Source organism: Anabrus simplex, chromosome 6 (genome assembly GCF_040414725.1).
Source record: "Anabrus simplex isolate iqAnaSimp1 chromosome 6, ASM4041472v1, whole genome shotgun sequence".
NCBI classification, from domain to species: Eukaryota; Metazoa; Arthropoda; class Insecta; order Orthoptera; family Tettigoniidae; genus Anabrus; species Anabrus simplex.
Window position 1 is genome coordinate 267,616,409 of NC_090270.1, and position 19,846 is coordinate 267,636,254.

The window sequence follows — 19,846 nt, forward strand, 5'->3', positions numbered from 1 at the left end:
AGGGAATTGCACAGGGTAGTATAATCGGTCCGTTACTTTTCTTCATATACGCAAATGATTTAGGGAACAATATAACATCGAAAATAAGATTGTATGCAGATGACATAATTGTTTATAGGGAAATAAATAACAGTGAGGATTGCTCAGAATTACAACGGGACATTGAGAGTATCCAAGAATGGGTTCAAGAAAATAATATGAAGGTTAATGGAGGCAAATCAACTGTTACAACATTTACAAACAGGAGCTTTAAAACTGAATTTGAATATACTTTGGATGAGGTAGTTATCCCTAAAGATGGCAAGTGCAAATACTTAGGTGTGAGATTTGAAAGTAATTTGCACTGGAAGGGTCATGTTGATGACATTGTTGGGAAAGCATACAGATCGTTACATGTCATAATGAGGCTACTTAAAGGATGCAACAAAGAATTAAAAGAAAAAAGTTACTTAAGTATGGTTCGTCCATTTTTGGAATATGCAAACAGTGTTTGGGATCCTCACCAAGAATACCTAATAAAAGAACTAGATGGTGTGCAGAGGAAAGCAGCAAGGTTTGTAACAGGGGATTTCAGGAGAAAGAGTAGTGTATCAGAAATGTTAAAGGAACTTGGTTGGGAACCTTTAAGTAAGAGAAGGGAGAAAACTAGACTTATAGGATTATATAGAGCCTATACAGGAGAAGAAGCATGGAGAGATATCCGTGAGAGGCTTCAGTTGGAAAATAATTATATTGGTAGAACTGACCACAAGTACAAAATTAGAAGGAATTTTAGCAGAAGCGATTGGGGTAAATTTTCATTCATTGGGAAGGGCGTGAAGGAGTGGAACAGTTTACCAGGGGTAGTGTTTGATCCTTTTCCAAAATCTGTACAGATATTCAAGAAGAGAATAAACAACAACAGAGAAAATAAATGAAATATTAGAGGGCATTCGACTAGTGCAGGATATTGTAAATAAAAAATGTGTGTGATTAAATTAATTCCATCCCCTGGTCTATGGAGTTTGGACAGCCCAAGTAGGGGACTGCCTGTAGGGGTGAAGTACAGTGGGGACTTCGAGGGCCCTGGGACCGCTACGGTAGCTGTGAAGGCCCTTCAGGAACTCTGAAAAGTGGTAGCAAAAGGGGCTCTGGTTAAGACGCAGCAGGTCGTTATGCTACTTATGTTCCAAAAATGGGTAAAATATAAATATGTAAATAAATTCAATGTTAATTTTAATCTCATACCAGTTGTATATTATTATTAGAAGTAATTTCACATATTGTATATGAGTTGACTATGTTTGTAAGATATTATAAGTAGAATTTTGTAAACAATATAAATTTATTAAGGATGATGTATGTGTTTAATAGAACAAATTATTAGCGTAAATTGTATAATATTGTATTCTAGGAAAATTTTCTTTGTCTCTTGTTAATTTAAAATTTAGTGCTTGACAATAATGTATTTTAGTGTACCATTTGCCACCGAGGTAGACACCTCATTTGCAAATAAAGAGATTTTGAAAATTACTAGACAGCACCAATGAGCAATGTAATCTGTTACGAGACGTTATAGCTGGCATGTCATATTTCAAGATATGTTTCAAATTTTAACATTGAAGATAAATTTTTTTTGCAAGAAGTGAGGACAATATCATGTACATAATGTGTATATTTTATCTTTAGTGTATTCTCAAATAGTTCTTAAAGGACATGGGTTCTTCCATTTTTTTCAATTACTAGAAAGCAACAATGACCTTTGTAATCTACTACGAGACATTTTGGCTGAAGAAGTCTCAAAAGAGACGAAACATGTTCAAAGGTATGTTTAATATATGTTTATATCAAGTAATTTTCACTTGTAAAGTGAAGTGTATTGATTGAGTGGACCATTAAACCTAACACTGTTTCTTAATATAACTTTTACGTTTTTCAGTCTGTTGAAACACTAACTATAACACAGAGCACTATCATATACATGTTTATGTTGCGTTTAACTACCTCCACTGAATGGAGTTATTCCCTCAGACTTCCTTTAACCCCCCATTCAAACAACTTTGTGTTAGCAAGCTACAGTCAAACAAAGTAACCTGGATACAATCCGTGATTGCTAGAGGTAACGGATGTAAGCTGTTTCAGAAATAAGTACGGAAAACAATCTCAAAGTTATTGCACGGTGCAACTGACCTGTGTTGAATTTGTCCACCATCTGGGACAGTAAGTCTGGCCATTTATCAGGGAAATCATGTCGCCCAATAATTGACACAGCATCACTGAGCTGTTTTTGAATTGCTTCGGGAGAATGAAGCATCAGGTTGATAATCAACTTCTTAACAGCTTCACGATCCTCTGCATGTATACGGTCTGGAGAATCTTCTTCCTACAAAGTAAGAAACAAAAATAATTATTCTAAAGATTAACGAAATAATAAGTAAATTTTCTCCAAATGTAGATACCGTACCTGAAACAGTTCACAAAATACAGTACAAACAAAAATATCCAACTTAACCTACATCAATAGCATTTCCAGGTAAGAAAATGGCACATAAACATGTTATATAAACATCTTCACTTGAAACTGTGTATTTGCCCCATACAAGAGTAATTTCTCAAATATACTGAACGAGGTGTAGAAAGAGATAGTGGGCTATGCCACACTTTTCACAAAATGGAGATAAAGACAGGATTGGGTTCCGTTATGCTTTATCTGCTGTAGTTTGTAACATTATTAATGACTGTCACTTTCTTATATCCTTTTCATTTAGTTTTAATATTTGCAAACATGAAGTCACACTTTCTGCTGTGCGACAATGGACTACGCTGAACGTCATTTCTGAAAGGCCAATAGCAAGCACAGTTTTTGTCATTTCATTGTGCTTGAAGACATGGTGTATATGGAGGGTGATTTATTGAGAAGCAGTGGTAAATGCAGAAAATGAAAGAGAAATGGAGAGAACTGGAAAAAGAAAAGACCAAAAGTTTGCAGAAAACTAGTATTTGAATACTCCAGTTGCAAAACAAAGAAGACAATGCCTGCAAAACAGATGGGTAAGGGCTGCAGTTGTGTGAGGAAGTCTGAAAATTCTGCCTTCGATGTGAGTTTCATAAGCTGACATCTGATGCAAAAGGTCCTTTGACCGAATTGTATGGGATCAGTGACTACAATCTTCAACAACAAATGATGCAGTTGAGGATGACCCGATTGTTAACTAAGTCTATCTGTTAGGTCATTATCCCAGAGACTGGTTGGATTCTCAACTAGTGCTACTAGAGGTTGTGCGGTTATAGGGAAACCACAAAAACCAATGGCGGTACAAAGATGAGTCGTACTAGCAAGATAAGTACTAAACAAATAAAATAGTTCATTTTAATATAATAGAGATATATTCACAATTTCCAAGTCCCTTAAGTCATTCTGGCATTAACACTAAATTTAAAAGAATTTTAATCAGTCTAAATGGAGACAGATGTGTCATCAAGCGGATCCTGCCACTGTACAGGAATAATGCTAGGAAGATGATGAAAAGAATCTCAATCAGAATTTAATTAATGTAGGAAATATTTGCACATCAATGTATTATACAAAATTCACAAAACTGAAGTACTGCTTTTGTAACGACAACATAAATCTAAAACTAAGGTCAAAGTTTATGAATCGTCCAGAAACATGGATCCTCAAGAACACCTCAGTTAAACGCCCAGAAGTCTCTGAAATGTGAACCCATAATAAAATGCTGAAGATTTCACGAGTTGTTCGGCAAACAAATCAGGAATTGCAGAACTCGGCAAAATCCAACGGAGAACGCATGATTACAATCAAATGCAGAAAGAACTCTTACTTTGGCCACATACTAAGGAATGTTTCTGTATTTCGACTTTTATTTTATTCATTTTTTAGATTTTTAGATCAAAATTCAATTTGGATCAGAACCATGAAGTTTATATCCTACGATCATTTTTAGATATTAAGTATTTTAGGTAGTAAGTCCATTTCAAACTTGAAAATGTATTAATGTGCTGCAAATTCCATTTGCTGCTTTACTTCTACTAATGTTGTATATTTTTATTTTTAGATATTCTTTCTAACATTTGTTATTTTTAATAATTAATGTATAGTGACCAAGCCACCTGAAATTGGAGAAACATCTCTGTTGGTGGTATCAAATAAATAAACACAAAGCTTTAAATAGCTCTGTTCTGTGGCATAGACCACTGTTACTTTCTACAACACGTATAACTTAATATAGGCCCTAATGATATTATCACAGGTTGTCTCATAGAGACAAAACTGTTGAGTTATAGGCTAAATTACTATTAACCCATTAGCGCCTGAATTAATTTTTTTCTGAGATTTGCTTATTTATTGTGTTTTGCCGCATGTCTGAGACCAAAATAAACTAATAAAACAAGTTCCAGAATTTTGGAATTGCTAGGTCATAAGATATTTGATGTTGCCATATGCAACGCTAGGCACTTGCACTACCTATTTTTAAATAACGAGTTTTGAAAGTCGAATTTAGGTTGCAAAGTGTTTTTTTGTTTTCATGCAATAACAATGTTGAAATATCCTACCATTATTTATTGTAAGAATATGGAATATCAGTTTTCATTCACATCACAGCAAAAAAAGAATTATTGAACACAGGAGAAAATATTTGTTTGCAGTACATGGACACATATGTACAGTTCGTTGCCTGTCAAAACAAAGCACTCACTGGAACAATAGAATAAAATAATAAGAAAATGAAGAATCAAAGAACTTCAGATGCAGTTACAATCTATAGAGTAACTACAGTAGTCTATATTTTCGGAGGCATATAAAAGCCCACCCTCAATACTTGCGTGTTAGCTACAGAGATAGAGAATGACAATCTTTCACTGTCTTCATATCATCCTGCGTGTCCCAATAAGAATGCTTGAAGGGCAAACTAGTATATCCAGAAATAACAACTATGGCAATAAAGCAACGAATTTCATCAGAAGTTATTTGTGGGTCCGTAAAATTTAAAAACACTGCATACGGTTAAGTCTCTTGAACTAAATGTTTGATCAGCTGGTTATCTGTAAGCAATTCAAAAATGTCAACAAGAGTCATGAATTTTCACTTGCTATAACTAGGATCCTCCTCTGCGAACCATGTGACCTTGTCGTGGTGGGGAGGCTTGCGTGTCCCAATGATGCAGATAGCCGAGCCCCAGGTGCAACCATATTGGATGGGTATCTGTTGAGAGATCAGACTAACGAATGGTTCATCGAAAGGGGGGTAGCAGCCTTTCGGTAGTTGCATGGGCGGCAGTCTAGATGATTGACTGATATGGCCTTGTAATAATACTCAACATGGCTTAGCTGTGTTGATACTGCCACACGGCTGAAAGCAACGGGAAACTACAGCCGTAACTGCTTCCCGAGGACATGCAGCTCTCTCTGTATGAATGATGTACTGATGATGGCTTCCTCTCAGGTAGAATAGTCCCCCCATTCGGATTGCCGGGTGGGGATTAAACGAGAGGGAAGCAATCATCAGGAAGATAAATGCTGACATTCTGCGAGTCGGAGTGTGGAATGTTAGAAGTTTGAATCGTTGTGGTAGGTTCGAGAATCTGAAAAGGGAGATGGATAGGCTAAAGTTAGATGTAGTTGGTATAAGTGAAGTACGCTGGCAGGAAGAACAAGATTTTTGGTCAGGCGACTACCGAATTATCAACACAAAATCAAACAGGGGAAATGCAGGAGTCGGTTTAATAATGAATAAGAAAATAGGGCAGCGGGTAAGCTACTACGACCAGCATAGTGAAAGAATTATTGTCGTCAAGATAGACACCAAACCAATGCCCACCACAATAGTGCAGGTCTATATGCCTACTAGTTCAGCGGATAATGAAGAAATCGAAAGAATATATGAGCAGATAGAAGATTTAATACAATATGTAAAAGGTGACGAGAATCTAATTGTGATGGGAGACTGGAATGCAGTGGTAGGCCAAGGAAGAAAAGGTAGTACAGTAGGAGAATTTGGACTGGGACAAAGGAACGAAAGAGGAAGTTGGCTGGTTGAATTCTACACTGATCATAATTTAGTCCTTGCCAATACTTGGTTCAAACACCACAAACGACGGCTGTATACGTGGACGAGACCTGGAGACACTGGAAGGTATCAAATAGATTTCATTATGATTAGGCAGAGATTCAGAAACCAGGTGTTGGATTGCAAAACTTTCCCAGGAGCAGACGTGGACTCTGACCACAACTTGTTGGTCATGAAATGCCTTCTGAAGTTGAAGAAATTGAAGAAAGGAAAGAATGCAAAAAGATGGGATCTAGACAAGTTGAAAGAAATGAGTGCGAGGGATTGTTTCAAGGAACATGTTGCACAAGGACTAAATGAAAAGGCTGAAGGAAACACTATAGGGGAAGAGTGGAGAGTCATGAAAAATGAAGTCAGTAGGGCTGCTGAAGAAATGTTAGGAAGGAAGAAAAGATCAACTAAGAATCAGTGGATAACTCAGGAGATACTAGACCTGATTGATGAACGACGAAAATACAAGAATGCTAGAAATGAAGAGGGCAGAAAAGAATACAGGCGATTAAAGAATCAAGTGGATAGAAAGTGCAAGGTAGCTAAGGAAGAATGGCTGAAGGAGAAATGCAAGGATGTCGAAGGCTGTATGGTCCTTGGAAAGGTAGATGCTGCACACAGGAAAATCAAAGAAACCTTTGGAGAAAGGAAATCTAGGTGTATGAAAATTTAGAGCTCAGATGGAAAACCACTTCTAGGGAAAGAAGACAAAGCAGAAAGATGGCAGGAACATATCCAACAGTTGTATCAAGGTAAAGATGTAGATAATTTGGTTCTGGAACATGAAGAGGCTGTTGATGCTGATGAAATGGGAGAACCAATTTTGAGGTCAGAGTTTGACAGAGCTGTGAGTGACCTAAATAGGAACAAGGCACCTGGAATTGATGATATTCCCTCTGAATTACTGACTGCCTTAGGAGAATCCAGCATGGCAAGGTTATTTCATTTAGTGTGCAAGATGTATGAGACAGGAGAAGTCCCATCCGATTTTCGGCAGAATGTTGTTATGCCTATTCCCAAGAAAGCCGGTGCTGACAGGTGTGAAAACTACCGCACCATTAGTTTAGTATCTCATGCCTGCAAAAATTTTAACACTTATTATTTACAGAAGAATGGAAAAACAAGTGGAAGCTGAGTTGGGAGAAGATCAATTTGGCTTCAGAAGAAATGTAGGAACACGTGAAGCAATCCTGACTTTACGTCTGATCTTAGAGGATCGAATCAAGAAGGACAAGCCCACGTACATGGCATTCGTAGATCTAGAAAAAGCATTCGAAAATGTTGATTGGACCAAGCTATTTATGATTTTGAAGATGATAGGGATCAGACACCGAGAACAAAGAATTATCTACAGTCTGTATAAAAATCAGTCTGCAGTGATAAGAATCGAGGGCTTTGAAAAAGAAGCAGCAATCCAGAAAGGAGTGAGACAAAGCTGCAGTTTGTCCCCTCTCCTTTTTAATGTTTACATAGAACAGGCAGTAAAGAAAATCAAAGAGAAATTTGGAAAGGGAATCACAGTCCAAGGAGAGGAAATCAAAACCTTGAGATTTGCCGATGATATTGTTATTTTATCTGAGACTGCAGAAGATCTCGAGAAGTTGCTGAATGTTATGGATGAAGTCTTGGGTAAGGAGTACCAGATGAAAATAAGTCCAAGACAAAAGTAATGGAGTGCAGTCGAACGAAGGCAGGTGATGAAGGAAACATTAGATTAGGAAATGAAGTCTTAAAGGAAGTAGATGAATATTGTTACTTGGGTAGTAAAATAACTAACGATGGCAGAAGTAAGGAGGACATAAAATGCACACTAGCACAAGCAAGAAAGAGCTTTCTTAAAACAAGAAATTTGCTCACTTCAAACACTGATATAGGAATTAGATGTTTCAGAAGAATTTCATCTGGAGCGTGGCATTGTATGGAAGTGAAACATGGATAACTAGCTCAGAAAGAAAGAGAATAGAAGCTTTTGAAATGTGGTGTTACAGAAGAATGTTGAAGGTGAGATTGATAGATCGAATCATGAATGAAGAGATACTGAATCGAATTGGTGAGAGGAGATCGATTTGGCTAAATTTGACGAGAAGAAGACATAGAATGATAGGACACATCTTAAGACACCCAGGACTTGTTCAGTTGGTTTTTGAAGTGTAGGTGGTAAGAACGGTAGGGGTAGATCAAGGTATGAATATGACAAGCAGATTAGAGCAGAAGTAGGATGCAATAGTTACGTAGAAATGAAAAGGTTAGCACAGGATAGGGTGACAAGGAGAGCTGCATCAAACCAGTCTATGGACTGATGACTCAAACACACATAACTAGGATCTGGAAATGTCGAACAGTCACCCAATATTTAAATCAGCCCCATTGGTCTATCTTGGTTTGTTATTTGATATATTATTTCCTCTATCAGTTATCCGCTCTTCGCAGCATCGGGTATTGGAACAGATCTTGCATCAGTAGACAGAAAATGCACTTCATCCTCTGGTAACACACCTTTACCATCGTAACTAATCCCGATTCTTTCATTATTTACACGGTTAATTTCAGCACTGACACGTAACTGTTGAGCGATGAGATTATCAATAAGCCCACCATCATCTTCATCACCAGGAGCCCTCATCTGTAAGTACATTTACTTAGGGCGGTTCCACAAAAATATCACCATCGAGATCTTCAGTCAGTACCATATCCAGTGCTTCTAAAAGGTAAAATCTCTTCCTGCAATGAAGATGTATGAATCATTATAAAGTATCATGATCTGACAGCTGCAACTTTACTGAGTACATTTTTTTTTTTTTGCTACTTGCTTTACGTCGCACCGACACAGATAGGTCTTATGGCGACGATGGGACAGGGAAGGGCTAGGAGTGGGAGGGAAGCGGCCGTGGCCTTAATTAAGGTACAGCCCCAGCATTTGCCTGGTGTGAAAATGGGAAACCACGGAAAACCATTTTCAGGGCTGCCGACAGTGGGGTTCGAACCTACTATCTCCCGAATACTAGATACCGGCCGCACTTAAGCGACTGCAGCTATCGAGCTCGGTTTACTGAGTACAAACGCCTAGCGTTGCCATATGGAAACGCTAATGATTCAACAGGCACTACTACGGCATTGTGCGCCCGTACTATTTCAAATGCTTACAACATATATAATGAAGTGTGCACAACACTACTGTAAACATAATCCAATGAAAGAACTTCACTTATAAATTTTATATCCTTCTTTCGTGAAGCCGGCAGCCATTTTGCAGGAATCTTAAAATAACCAAGAGTCCACCAGTCTATGTGTCACAACAATTGATTTTAAAATTAATTAAACGTGATTACTCGATTCTACAAACTCTTCTCCAACTGTCGGATGACACTACAATCTTCCAGATTATTTCTTGTTGCCAACAGTATTAAAAGAAAAAGGTCTGAAAATCATTGCCATACGGCAATGCAAAGCGCTAATGGGTTAACGTAAAAAGGTGGAAGAACAACTGGCAAGAGATAAAAACAAATGACACTACTGTTTACTACAGTGGCATGTTAAAAGGATCTTGAACATGAAACCACGCAGAAACAAATTGAAAAGGAATTTGGATGAACAGATAGAATAATAATAATAATAATAATAATAATAATAATAATAATAATAATAATAATAATAATAATAATTTGTGTAACATCCAGCTTAGTTCATAGGATCCTAGGTTTGATTTCCGTCAAAGCCAGGGATTTTTAGCTGTTTTTTGTTCATTCCTGTACCTCGGGGGCAGGGCATTGGTGATCATCTTAATACACATCTTCATTTACATACAACGGATAATACTACAAACCGCCATCGAAACACAAAAGAGAGAATACATCCCTCCAGATACTGTTGTGTCAGGAAGGGCATCCGTCCATAAAACTGGCTTAATTATAATTATTGCCTAACCCAGATAACTGGGATAAAGGTCAGGAAATTCTTTTTTTTTCTTCTCTGTTTAACAACCTCACAATTGCTGTACATTTTAAGAGACTTCAGGTTGCCAGATTTTTGTCCTGCAGGAGCTCTTTATTTGTTTAAGATCACAATATAAAGTTTTAGTATTTAAACACCCTCAAAAGCCACGGATGTTCACTAGGATCAAACCCACTGTCGAGGCAACAAGACTATGTATATGTGATGATGATGCCAATTGTATTCCCTATGAATAAAAATTACATTTTGTTTGTACATTATGAAAGTTATATATAAATTTGCTGAAATCCTTTCGAGACCACTGGTTCAATTTCATCTGTCTGTGCATATGAATGTGTTTGTTCAAGTATCATAAAAATGGTAGGGTACACTTCTATGAAACTCAGCAAGAATTTAACAATTTTATTAACTTCAACACTAGAATAACTGGTATTATGATATGCAAAGGAGGGAGGGGGACTAAGATGGGGGTTGAAATGGCTCCTTGCTGCCTTTTGAAAAATTGTCAACTTTACTTAGAAACTGTTCAAACAAAACTTATTCTAATGTTTAATTCTGAACATTTTATGTCATGATAGATTTCTTTGATACAGCCAACTGTGACTGGCATAATCACAGACAAGTTTATTTTCAGTGAAATTAATGATGAGAGGCTTTCATGGCTGACCAATGAATTTTTGCCCTACCTGTCACAGATTCAAAATTATCCCAATAAAAGGATGACACTTCTGAACGAAACTTGTCAAGCTTTGGTGCTAACAACTTTGTTAACTGTCTTGCATACGAGTTTTTTGTTTTTTGTTTGTTACAATTTGTTTTACGACGCACCGACACAGATAGGTCTTACGGCGACGGCAAGATAGGAAAGACCTAGGAGTGGGAAGCGGCCGTGGCCTTAATTAAGGTACAGCCTGGTGTGAAAATGGGGAAATCACGGAACACCTACTTCAGAGATGCCGCCCAGTGGGGCGCGAACCCACCATCTTCTGGATGCATGCTCACAGCTGCGCGCCCCTAATCGCATGGCCAACTCACCCAGTCATATGTTTTCTAACTAGTATTGGATTCTATTATGTGCTTACATGGAATCTCTCAAAAGACAATGTAGAGCTGCTCTTCAGTCACCTGAGAAATAAAAGAGGTAACAATGATATGATGGACGTGAGACCATGTCTGCATGCCATCGAGTGAATGCTTTGCACAGGAATCATCGCACTAGAAATGGGCATGTGGAACTAAGGGACAGTGCAGTTGTAACGAGTGCCTTTACCAAGTTTCTGAAGTCGAAAGAGCCGCGGAAGGTGCAAAATCCAGCCAGTGTTGCAGGAACACTCCGCATGATTTGTGAAAGCCCTGTTCAAGGTAAGAATATGGTGCATATATTTATAACCAAACACAATGTGATTTACTTTAACCGTATCTCCGGTTTTTTTTGTTTTGTTTTTTTAACTGGTTTTACGTCGCACCGGCACAGACAGGTTTTACTGCAACGATTGGATAGGAAACGGCTAGGAGCAGGAAGGAAGCGACTGTGGCCTTAATCAAGGTACAGCACCATCATTTGCCTGATGTGAAAATGGGAAACCACGGAAAACCATCTTCCGGGCTGCCAACGATGACCTTACATTGCACTGACATAGATAGGTATTGTGGCGACAATGGGGTAGGAAAGGGCTCGGAGTTGGAAGGAAGCGGCCATGGCCTTAATTGAGATACAGTCCTGGCATTTGCCTGATGTGAAAATGGGAAACCACGGAAAACCATTTTCAGGGCTGCCACTAGTGGGGTTCGAATCCATTATCTCCCGGATTCAAGCTCACAGCTGCACGCCCCTAACCGCACGGCCAACTTGCTCGGTGGAATAGTCTATGTCAGGGAGATGTTCCAATGTTTTTGAAATCCTTTTAAGGAAAGACCAGGTAAACAACTGGTAGGGTATCTGCCACCAGAGCAACAGCCCTAAAAGCAGATCAGTGGTGGGTGATTGAACCGTATTTGTTCAGTAGTATAAACCACAGAGGAATACTTCTAACCTTGCTTGTAACCAAGTGACACACACACTCACTCTCTTGGGCACAACTACACAGGCAACATGCTGGTTTTGATGGTTATACTACTTTTTCCTGACCTTTATTCCCAATTTTGCATGTGATATGGCTTTGATGTGTATTTGGCCTAAATTTACAGTTGGGTGCCCTTACTCATGTCAAACCTAAGTAAAGGCACGTTTTCGTTATTACGTGTTTCTGTGGCCATTGTATACAATGTTGGATGTAATAAGTATTCTAAAGGAATAAACAAGTGTCAAATCAAGTTAAATTTCACCTCTCTATATTTAATGATGTTAATGGCTTTATGTCCTTCTACCCACATTTTAAAAGGTTTTTGGAGACGCCAATGCGCCGTAACTTAGTCCCGCATGAGGTATTTTCGTGCTAGGCCTAGTAAATCTACTGACACAAGGCTGACGTATTTAAGCACCTTCAAATACCACCAGACTGAGCCAGGATCGAACCTGCCAAATAGTTGGAGTCAGAAGGCCAGTGCCTCAACCACCTGAGCCACTCAGCCCGGCCCTCTGTATATGTGACTTGAATGTCAGTTGTAATAATCTGTATGTAGAACAGGCATTCACGAGCAGCCTGCGGGCTATGAGAAAACTCTAACATAACTTACGGAGGCATAACATGTTAAGTCGTCATACTGTGTGGGCTCAGCTTCATTCCAGTTGTACCTGTATGGCCTGGAAGTAAAATGCATTGCATATTTGAGAGAGGGTAATATGAGAAAAGAATGGACAATATTCTTGTATGTTTGCTCATGAAATATGAAATACGAACTGAATGAACGTGAAATACGAACTGAATGAACAGTGATGTAATAGAGTTTTTAAAAAACAAGTAAAACCACAGAAAGAAATAATCCCTGACCACAAAAGCAGTATATGAGATTAACTTTATTTTTTAAATGCTTCAATTGTTGCAGTTAATAACAAAAGAAGTGTCTTGCTTGAGGCAGAAAAATGCATACATGTAATTTATTTTCTACACTTCAAGAGAGAGTTCCCCCATAATTCAACTTTCTTCCTTTAACATTTAAAACATTTACTTTGGAATATGCATTTATATCAGGAAAACTCACAATTACTTGAAATTACTTTGTATTAACTTAATAGATATTTCATACTAGCTGATGTACCCGTGCTTCGCTATGAAATTCTGCATTGTATACAGAATTTTAGGTTAGGTAGTGTACACGTTGTGAGCAAGATTGTCTTAAATTGTATAGCTCTTAACGTTACCCTAGAAACGCGACGGGAGGTCACCAAACATCTTTTCTCATATGCAGACTGAGGGAGTTTCATACCATCAGTCACAATCAGGTTGGGATGTTTTCAATGCCTTTTTACATCCTCAGAAAGACTGTCTTAGTGGTTTACCCAACTGAAATGAACATACGTCAATAGGAATGGCGCGATTAAAAGCAATGCTTTCATATTACGAAATACCACACATTTTCTCACTTTTAACAAACAGGACTACGCTGCTTATCTAACAGTCCAAAGTTCCAGGCCTGGAATGACCAAACCACAGACAGCCGTGATACGTGAACACTCTTCGGCTTTCTTCGGGGTGGGGGAGGGTCGAATAGTAGAGACTCCAAGGGCAAAAACTATGCCCAATTACTAATCTGTTTCCTAGGAGTATCCGATGAGTCGGAAAATATCAATTCACTACACTGGCGGCGAAAAATCTATCTGACTTGAATGCAATTTTTTCCTCCAAGCCAGAAGAGAAACCCCCCTATTCTCTGCTAGTTTGGAATAAATTGAATGTAGAACTCAATAAAAGTGAAGAGAAAGAAGCTTTTCTTAAGAAACGGCTCTTTTCAGAGTTGAATTTTGAGTTATTTAGTGAATATTGTTGTGCTATAATTTGGAAAAGGCCTAAATTGTTATTCTAGACCAGGCCATACTACTACTACCAGTAAGTGAGGCTCTGCCTTAAGCATGCACACTGCGCATTCAAAACAGTGCGTCAGAGTAGTGATCGAATAGCTGAAATACTATGATGATCCAGTATGTTACGTACCAGCTGTATCAGAAAATGTATGAACCAGAGGAATGGCATGCTAAAGAAGAAAGTTTTCTAACTCCCCGGCTATTTCCCACCAATATTCAATCAGGCTGTTATACTCGGTATGCAGCAGTAATCCAATCTATCGGAGTTGAGGGGCAGCATAAGAGACAAAAAACATCACAATAAACAATGGTCAATGTAATGTTATTGTTGATCAATGTTTTGGACTTTTGATATTATGGGCGTTCACATTTTGTTTTCTTCAGACTCTGAAATACCACTCTTATCATAGTCGGTACGGTAAAACTGAATAAAAGATAAATGATCGGAAAATGTACTCTCTATAACTTTTTTTATATAGTACTTTTCGATAGGACCAATAACATTGGTATTTAAAAATTACATTTTAGGCACCTTCCCCTGAACTACATTTTCATCCAGGATGAATAAAATTGTTTACAGCTTAGACTGTATTTCCTTAGTCCCCGACTCTATATACCAATTTTCATTAAATTATGTTAACCCATTTTCTCGTGGCTCGGCGTTGATATGGACTTAGCAACAAAATACAAACATTTACTTTGGTATATGCATTTATATCAGGAAAACTCACAATTACTTGAAATTACTTTGTATTAACTTAATAGATATTTCATACTAGCTGATGTACCCATGATACGTGATATATAAAGACATAAATGGTTGGAAATTTAATTCTCTATAACTTTGCTTATGTAGTATTTATCGATATGACAACTAATAATATCAATATTTGAGAATTACATTTAGGCCTTCCCCTAAACTACCATTTCACTCAGCGTAAATAAAATTACGTACAGCTTAAATTGTAGAGGCTCATTCTCCGACTTTGCATACCAATTTTCAATGAAATAGGACCACTATTAACGTAAATATTTAAAAATTAAATTTTAGGCCTTCCCCTAAACTACCATTTGACTCAGCGTGAATAAAATTATTCATAGGCTAGATTGTATTAGACATATTCCTCGACTTTGCATACCAATTTTTATTAATATAAGACTACTACAAACATAAATATTTGAAAATTAAATTTTAGGCCTTCCCCTAAACTACCATTTCTATCAGCGTGAATAAAATTATTTATAGCCTAGATTGTAGCGACTCATTCCCCGACTTTGCATACCGATTTTCATTAAATTCTCTCTGGCCGTTTTCTAGTGATGCGTGTACATACATACATACATACATACATATATACATACGCACGCCTCTATTTGTATGTAGAAGAAGAAAGGTGTATTAAGACTAACACAAGAAACCAGTCCCCAAGCCAAAGGAATTAACCAATGCCGCTGAAGTCCCTAGCTCAGCCAGGAATCAGACCCGGGTCCCTCTGAACTAGAACGGCAACCATTCAGTCAGGGCCGGACTTTGATTATGCTATGCTGGTAATAAATTCATTCATAATTCCAGCATAACAATCATGACAGCTTGTCACTACCAGACAGACAGAAATTACGGAAAAGTAAAAAGGGCATTTCCTGGTTACTGTGGTCATGACCGATACGGAAATACCATTCTTTTCAAATTTTGAGCAATGTACAGACAAAACTCTTATTTTATATATATAGATATAGAAATATGTTTAAATACTTGCATTAATAGGAGACTGGGATTCCTTGGACACACAATGAGAAGACTCCTGAAACAACTGGTACAGTATAATCTTGACTCGAAAAATACCACAATAGGCTGCAAATGATCATAGAAATAAGACAGTATCTGAAGGAAGTTGGCCTTTCATCAGAAGATACTACAGATAAGATAAAATTAAACAACAAAATCCAGGACAGAAACATCCACTTCATACTAACAACACAAACATTTTCAATATCAGAAAGGGCCCAAAGATCAGAACACATGAAAACAGTAATGGGGGAATTGGATAATGGACAGACTAAAATGATCCCATGCAGGCAGAAAATTGAAAGCAGAAGAATAGGAGAAAATAGTTTAAAGAAATAAGCTTTACTTCTTTTCTACATCTTATGGCGATAAAAGGAGTAGAAAAGCACCGCAAGTGGGAAGGAAGCGACCGTAGCCTTAATTAAATTTCACCAGCATTTGCCAGGTATGAAAATGGGGAACCACGGCAAACCATCTTCAGGGCTGCCGACATTGACGTTTGAACCAAGTACAGCACAAACTCAAGAGACTGACTGAAGATGTAGGCAGGTTGGCAGGCTGTGCAGACTCACTAAGGCTAGCCTACAGACTGTGCCAAGAGTTGCAGGCAGGCTGTATGGCCCTGCTGCAAAAAAAAATATCAAGTGGCCAGCGTACAGGCTCCCCACGCACACCTCTATTTGTATGTACAAGAAGAGAGGTGTATTAAGACTAACACAAGAAACCAGTCGCCAAGCCAAAGGAATTAAGCAATGTCGCTGAAGTCCCTAGCTCAGCCAGGAATCAGACCCGGGTCCCTCTGAACTAGAACGCCAACCATTCAGTCAGGGCCGGACTTTGATGATTATGCTATGCTGGTAATAAATTCATTCATAATTCCAGCATAACAATCATGACAGCTTGTCACTACCAGTTGAGAAGCTTTAAGAGCTTTACGATACTTTACAAATACTCACCACTTTCCAATTACGTTTTATATAATTCTTGAATGCAACAGCACCAGCCATTCGAATAGTCATATCCACAGTCTGCTTGTCCACCAAATGAAGAAGCAGCAATGGATAGTTTCGATTAACTTCAACAGATTCTAAAAACTTCTCGGCTGAAAGAAAATTAACATGTTACAATACGAAAGTCAGTTTAAGTGACTTTATGAATTCCACATTTTTTACTAAATGGCAATTTCTTTACTAATACATACTGCTACAGGAGTACAAGAAACAGAATACACACTGCAAATTGACCGAAATGAGGATTGCACCATTGCCTTACCAGGTCTTCTCACATTTACATCGGGGTTAAGGGTGTGCTGAAGATATTCGGACAATGTCCTTAAATTATCGTCAGTGAGCTCCATTTCTGAAATAAAAACATTAAATTGAAATACCTCGTGTTTGGATACATTTCATTTTAACCTAACCTCACCACAGAGTCAACACCGGTGACCCACACTTCTGGAAGAACAAAATAACTAATTTTAACAGCATCTCCTTACTTTAATCTAGCTGCAAATTTGCGATGTGATTTAGATATTCAAGGGCACAATTTGAATTTTCAGCAGCTCATTTCAGTTAATCACACTCCGCAAATACCACACTTACAGCAATGAGACACCGTTGATTGCAACTTTATTGGCGGATATAATTTTGAACTGTTCGCATCTCTACCGCATATAGAAATTCTTGGATATCGGTAGTTTCAGTTTCTCTATACACTCTTTGATGTAATCGAACCATGTGCCTCGATCGACAGCGGTCGCCAATCCTAATTGCGCCAATCGACTTTGTTTGACAAAATAAGCAAGACGTCAGTTCGACGTCCGACTGTATCCCAAGAAATTCAGGAGCTTCAGGAGTATAATCAGCTATCTGTTTATCACTTTGCTGTGTATTTCATAAATTTGGCTGTCACTAGGAACAAAGTACTCTTGTTTACGAGAATTACACATACGGAAAGAAGATGGTTAGTACTTTTTTGATATTGTAATTACCGTATTTGACCAGAAATTAACGAAATGCACGGTACTGTATATATGAATTAAATGTTTCACTCTTGTTTTTCTAGGCTAGTGAAGTTGAAGAAACGATGAAGAGGATTCAGTCCCACAAAGGTGTTGTGGGTACTATCGTAGTGAATGCTGAAGGTGTGTTGGCTTACGTAATTTATATACATAGTTCTCGAACGAGGCGTAGTAGTTCGTACATTGATGTTTTATCCCCCTTCCCTACACTGTTTCAACAGTTCTTCAAACTCTACACAGGATAGGTTCTATTCTCTATCATCGTGGTATAGTGAGCCTCCGTGGCTCAGGCGGCAGCGCGCTGGCCTTTCACCGCTAGGTTTCGTGGTTAAAATCCCGCTCACTCCATGTGAGATTTGTGCTGGACAAAGCGTAGGCGCGACAGGTTTTTCTCCGGGTAATCCGGTTTTCCCTGTCCTGTTTCATTCCAGCAACACCCTGTAATATTATTTCATTTCATCTGTCATTCATTAATCAGAGGAGTGCGACAGGCTTCGGCAGCCAGCACAGTTCCTATCCTCTTTGCTAGATGGGGGCTTCATTCATTCCGATCGAATGACTGGAAACAAGCTGTATATTTTCATTTCAACATTGTGGTATAATTCGGCATCTGTGACTCACGGCTTACTGGTTCTACGATTGTAGTGGAATAGGTAGGTCTACCCTTGATTTGGAAAGGTATAAAGGTCAAAATGAACGTCATAGAAAGAGTGAAAGCAAGCTTCCTCAAACGCACTCTGTGCATGTCAAAATTCACGCAAACGAGGCTGGTATATGAACTGGCAAAGGAGTCTTTCTATATAGAGGATATCAAAATCAAACTAGGACTTCCATACACGATTGCAAACATGTAAAAGAGCAGTATGAAAAGAGATTTGGGGAGATTTTTACAGCACTGAAGCCATAATGAACAGAGCTTGGACAGTGGCAAACTATGAGCTCAGGCATATGGTGACTCATTACGCGGTCAATGGTCTCCATCATAAAATATGCGTGATCAAGTCATTCCATACGCCAGGTGATAAGTGTAAATGTGAACTTTGCAACAAAACGTGTACAAGATACCATCTACTCAGTTGTGCAAAGAGAGTATAGCAAGGAAAACTAACTATTTAAATATGCACAAATGTGCGCATTCTGTTTCATTCATAAGGGTCAAAGATTGAGCAAAATCTATCTAGGCCTACCTCTTTCAGAGTTAATCAGAGGACGAAGTGGATGAGACCTAGTCCTTCAGTGAATGATGCTATTGCATATCTTACACATTAATGACTTGGTTAGTCCTACATATTTTGTGTTGATAGTCATGTACAGCTAAACCTGTGAACATGTATCAAAGTGGTTGCATGTTTTGTCCATCATTGCTGTTGTGGCGTAGAATTGTGACCGTATTTATTTGCTCTTCCGTTTCCTTTCTTCCAGTAATTTTGACCAGTTTTTTTGTTGATGGGAGTCGAAGGTCCTGCATGAGAAAGGTTTCCCTTGCGAGTTCATATGCGAGCTTCAATGGAGCAAATTTTTATAGTCAAGTGTAATTTTCAAAAATCGTGACAGGTACCATACCATTAAGTGCTCAAAGAGAAGAATCTCATTTAGCCAACTTTGTAAATATTGGCTACATTTTTATGCACAAGTGTGTGCGTTTCTTGTATGAGTAATGAACAATGCTATATGCTGACTTGCTGACTTTTAGATCCCACAAGTTTAGTACCGTTTGGGCTGAAAGAGAACAGGGTTTGATTTTGAGATATCAAACAAACAAAAAATGACAGAAGGCCTAAGTAAGTGAATCAATATTGGATTATTATTATTATTATTATTATTATTATTATTATTATTATTATTATCATATGGCATTTACAAGCATAATGTGTAAAAATATACAATTAACATACAAATTAAAATATAGAGGTAATTAAACTAGAATGTCCAGCTTCGACAACCACTGCACTTGGTGTCAATTCATGCAGAGTCTGTAATCCGTCCTTAAATGTTGACAGTGGACAGCTCTCAACAACATGAAGCAATGTCTGCTTCTCAGCACCACACTCACACACAGCACTTTCACAA

General features: G+C 38.1%; 2 protein-coding genes across 3 annotated transcripts in view; one reads left to right on the forward strand and one right to left on the reverse strand.

Annotated features, from left to right (window-relative positions):
• Positions 1–17,475, reverse strand: part of Cse1 (chromosome segregation 1) — a 296,434-nt gene extending 278,959 nt beyond the window's left edge. The window contains exons 1-4 of one of the 2 annotated variants that reach the window (XM_067150404.2): positions 17,358–17,475; positions 17,029–17,115; positions 16,713–16,858; positions 2,170–2,362 (exon numbers count right to left, since the gene is read on the reverse strand). In XM_067150404.2, coding sequence (XP_067006505.1) covers positions 2,170–2,362; positions 16,713–16,858; positions 17,029–17,113 — 424 coding nt within the window. In that variant the 5' untranslated portion in view covers positions 17,114–17,115; positions 17,358–17,475. Of the gene's footprint in view, positions 1–2,169; positions 2,363–16,712; positions 16,859–17,028; positions 17,116–17,251 lie in introns of both variants that reach the window. The other variant, XM_067150403.2, reaches the window with a different exon arrangement.
• Positions 17,476–17,559: 84 nt separating this feature from the next.
• Positions 17,560–19,846, forward strand: part of robl (roadblock) — a 38,774-nt gene continuing 36,487 nt past the window's right edge. The window contains exons 1-2 of the mRNA XM_067150405.2: positions 17,560–17,718; positions 17,821–17,899. Of these exons, the coding sequence (XP_067006506.1) occupies positions 17,716–17,718; positions 17,821–17,899 (82 nt within the window). The 5' untranslated portion in view covers positions 17,560–17,715. The remainder of the gene's footprint in view (positions 17,719–17,820; positions 17,900–19,846) is intronic.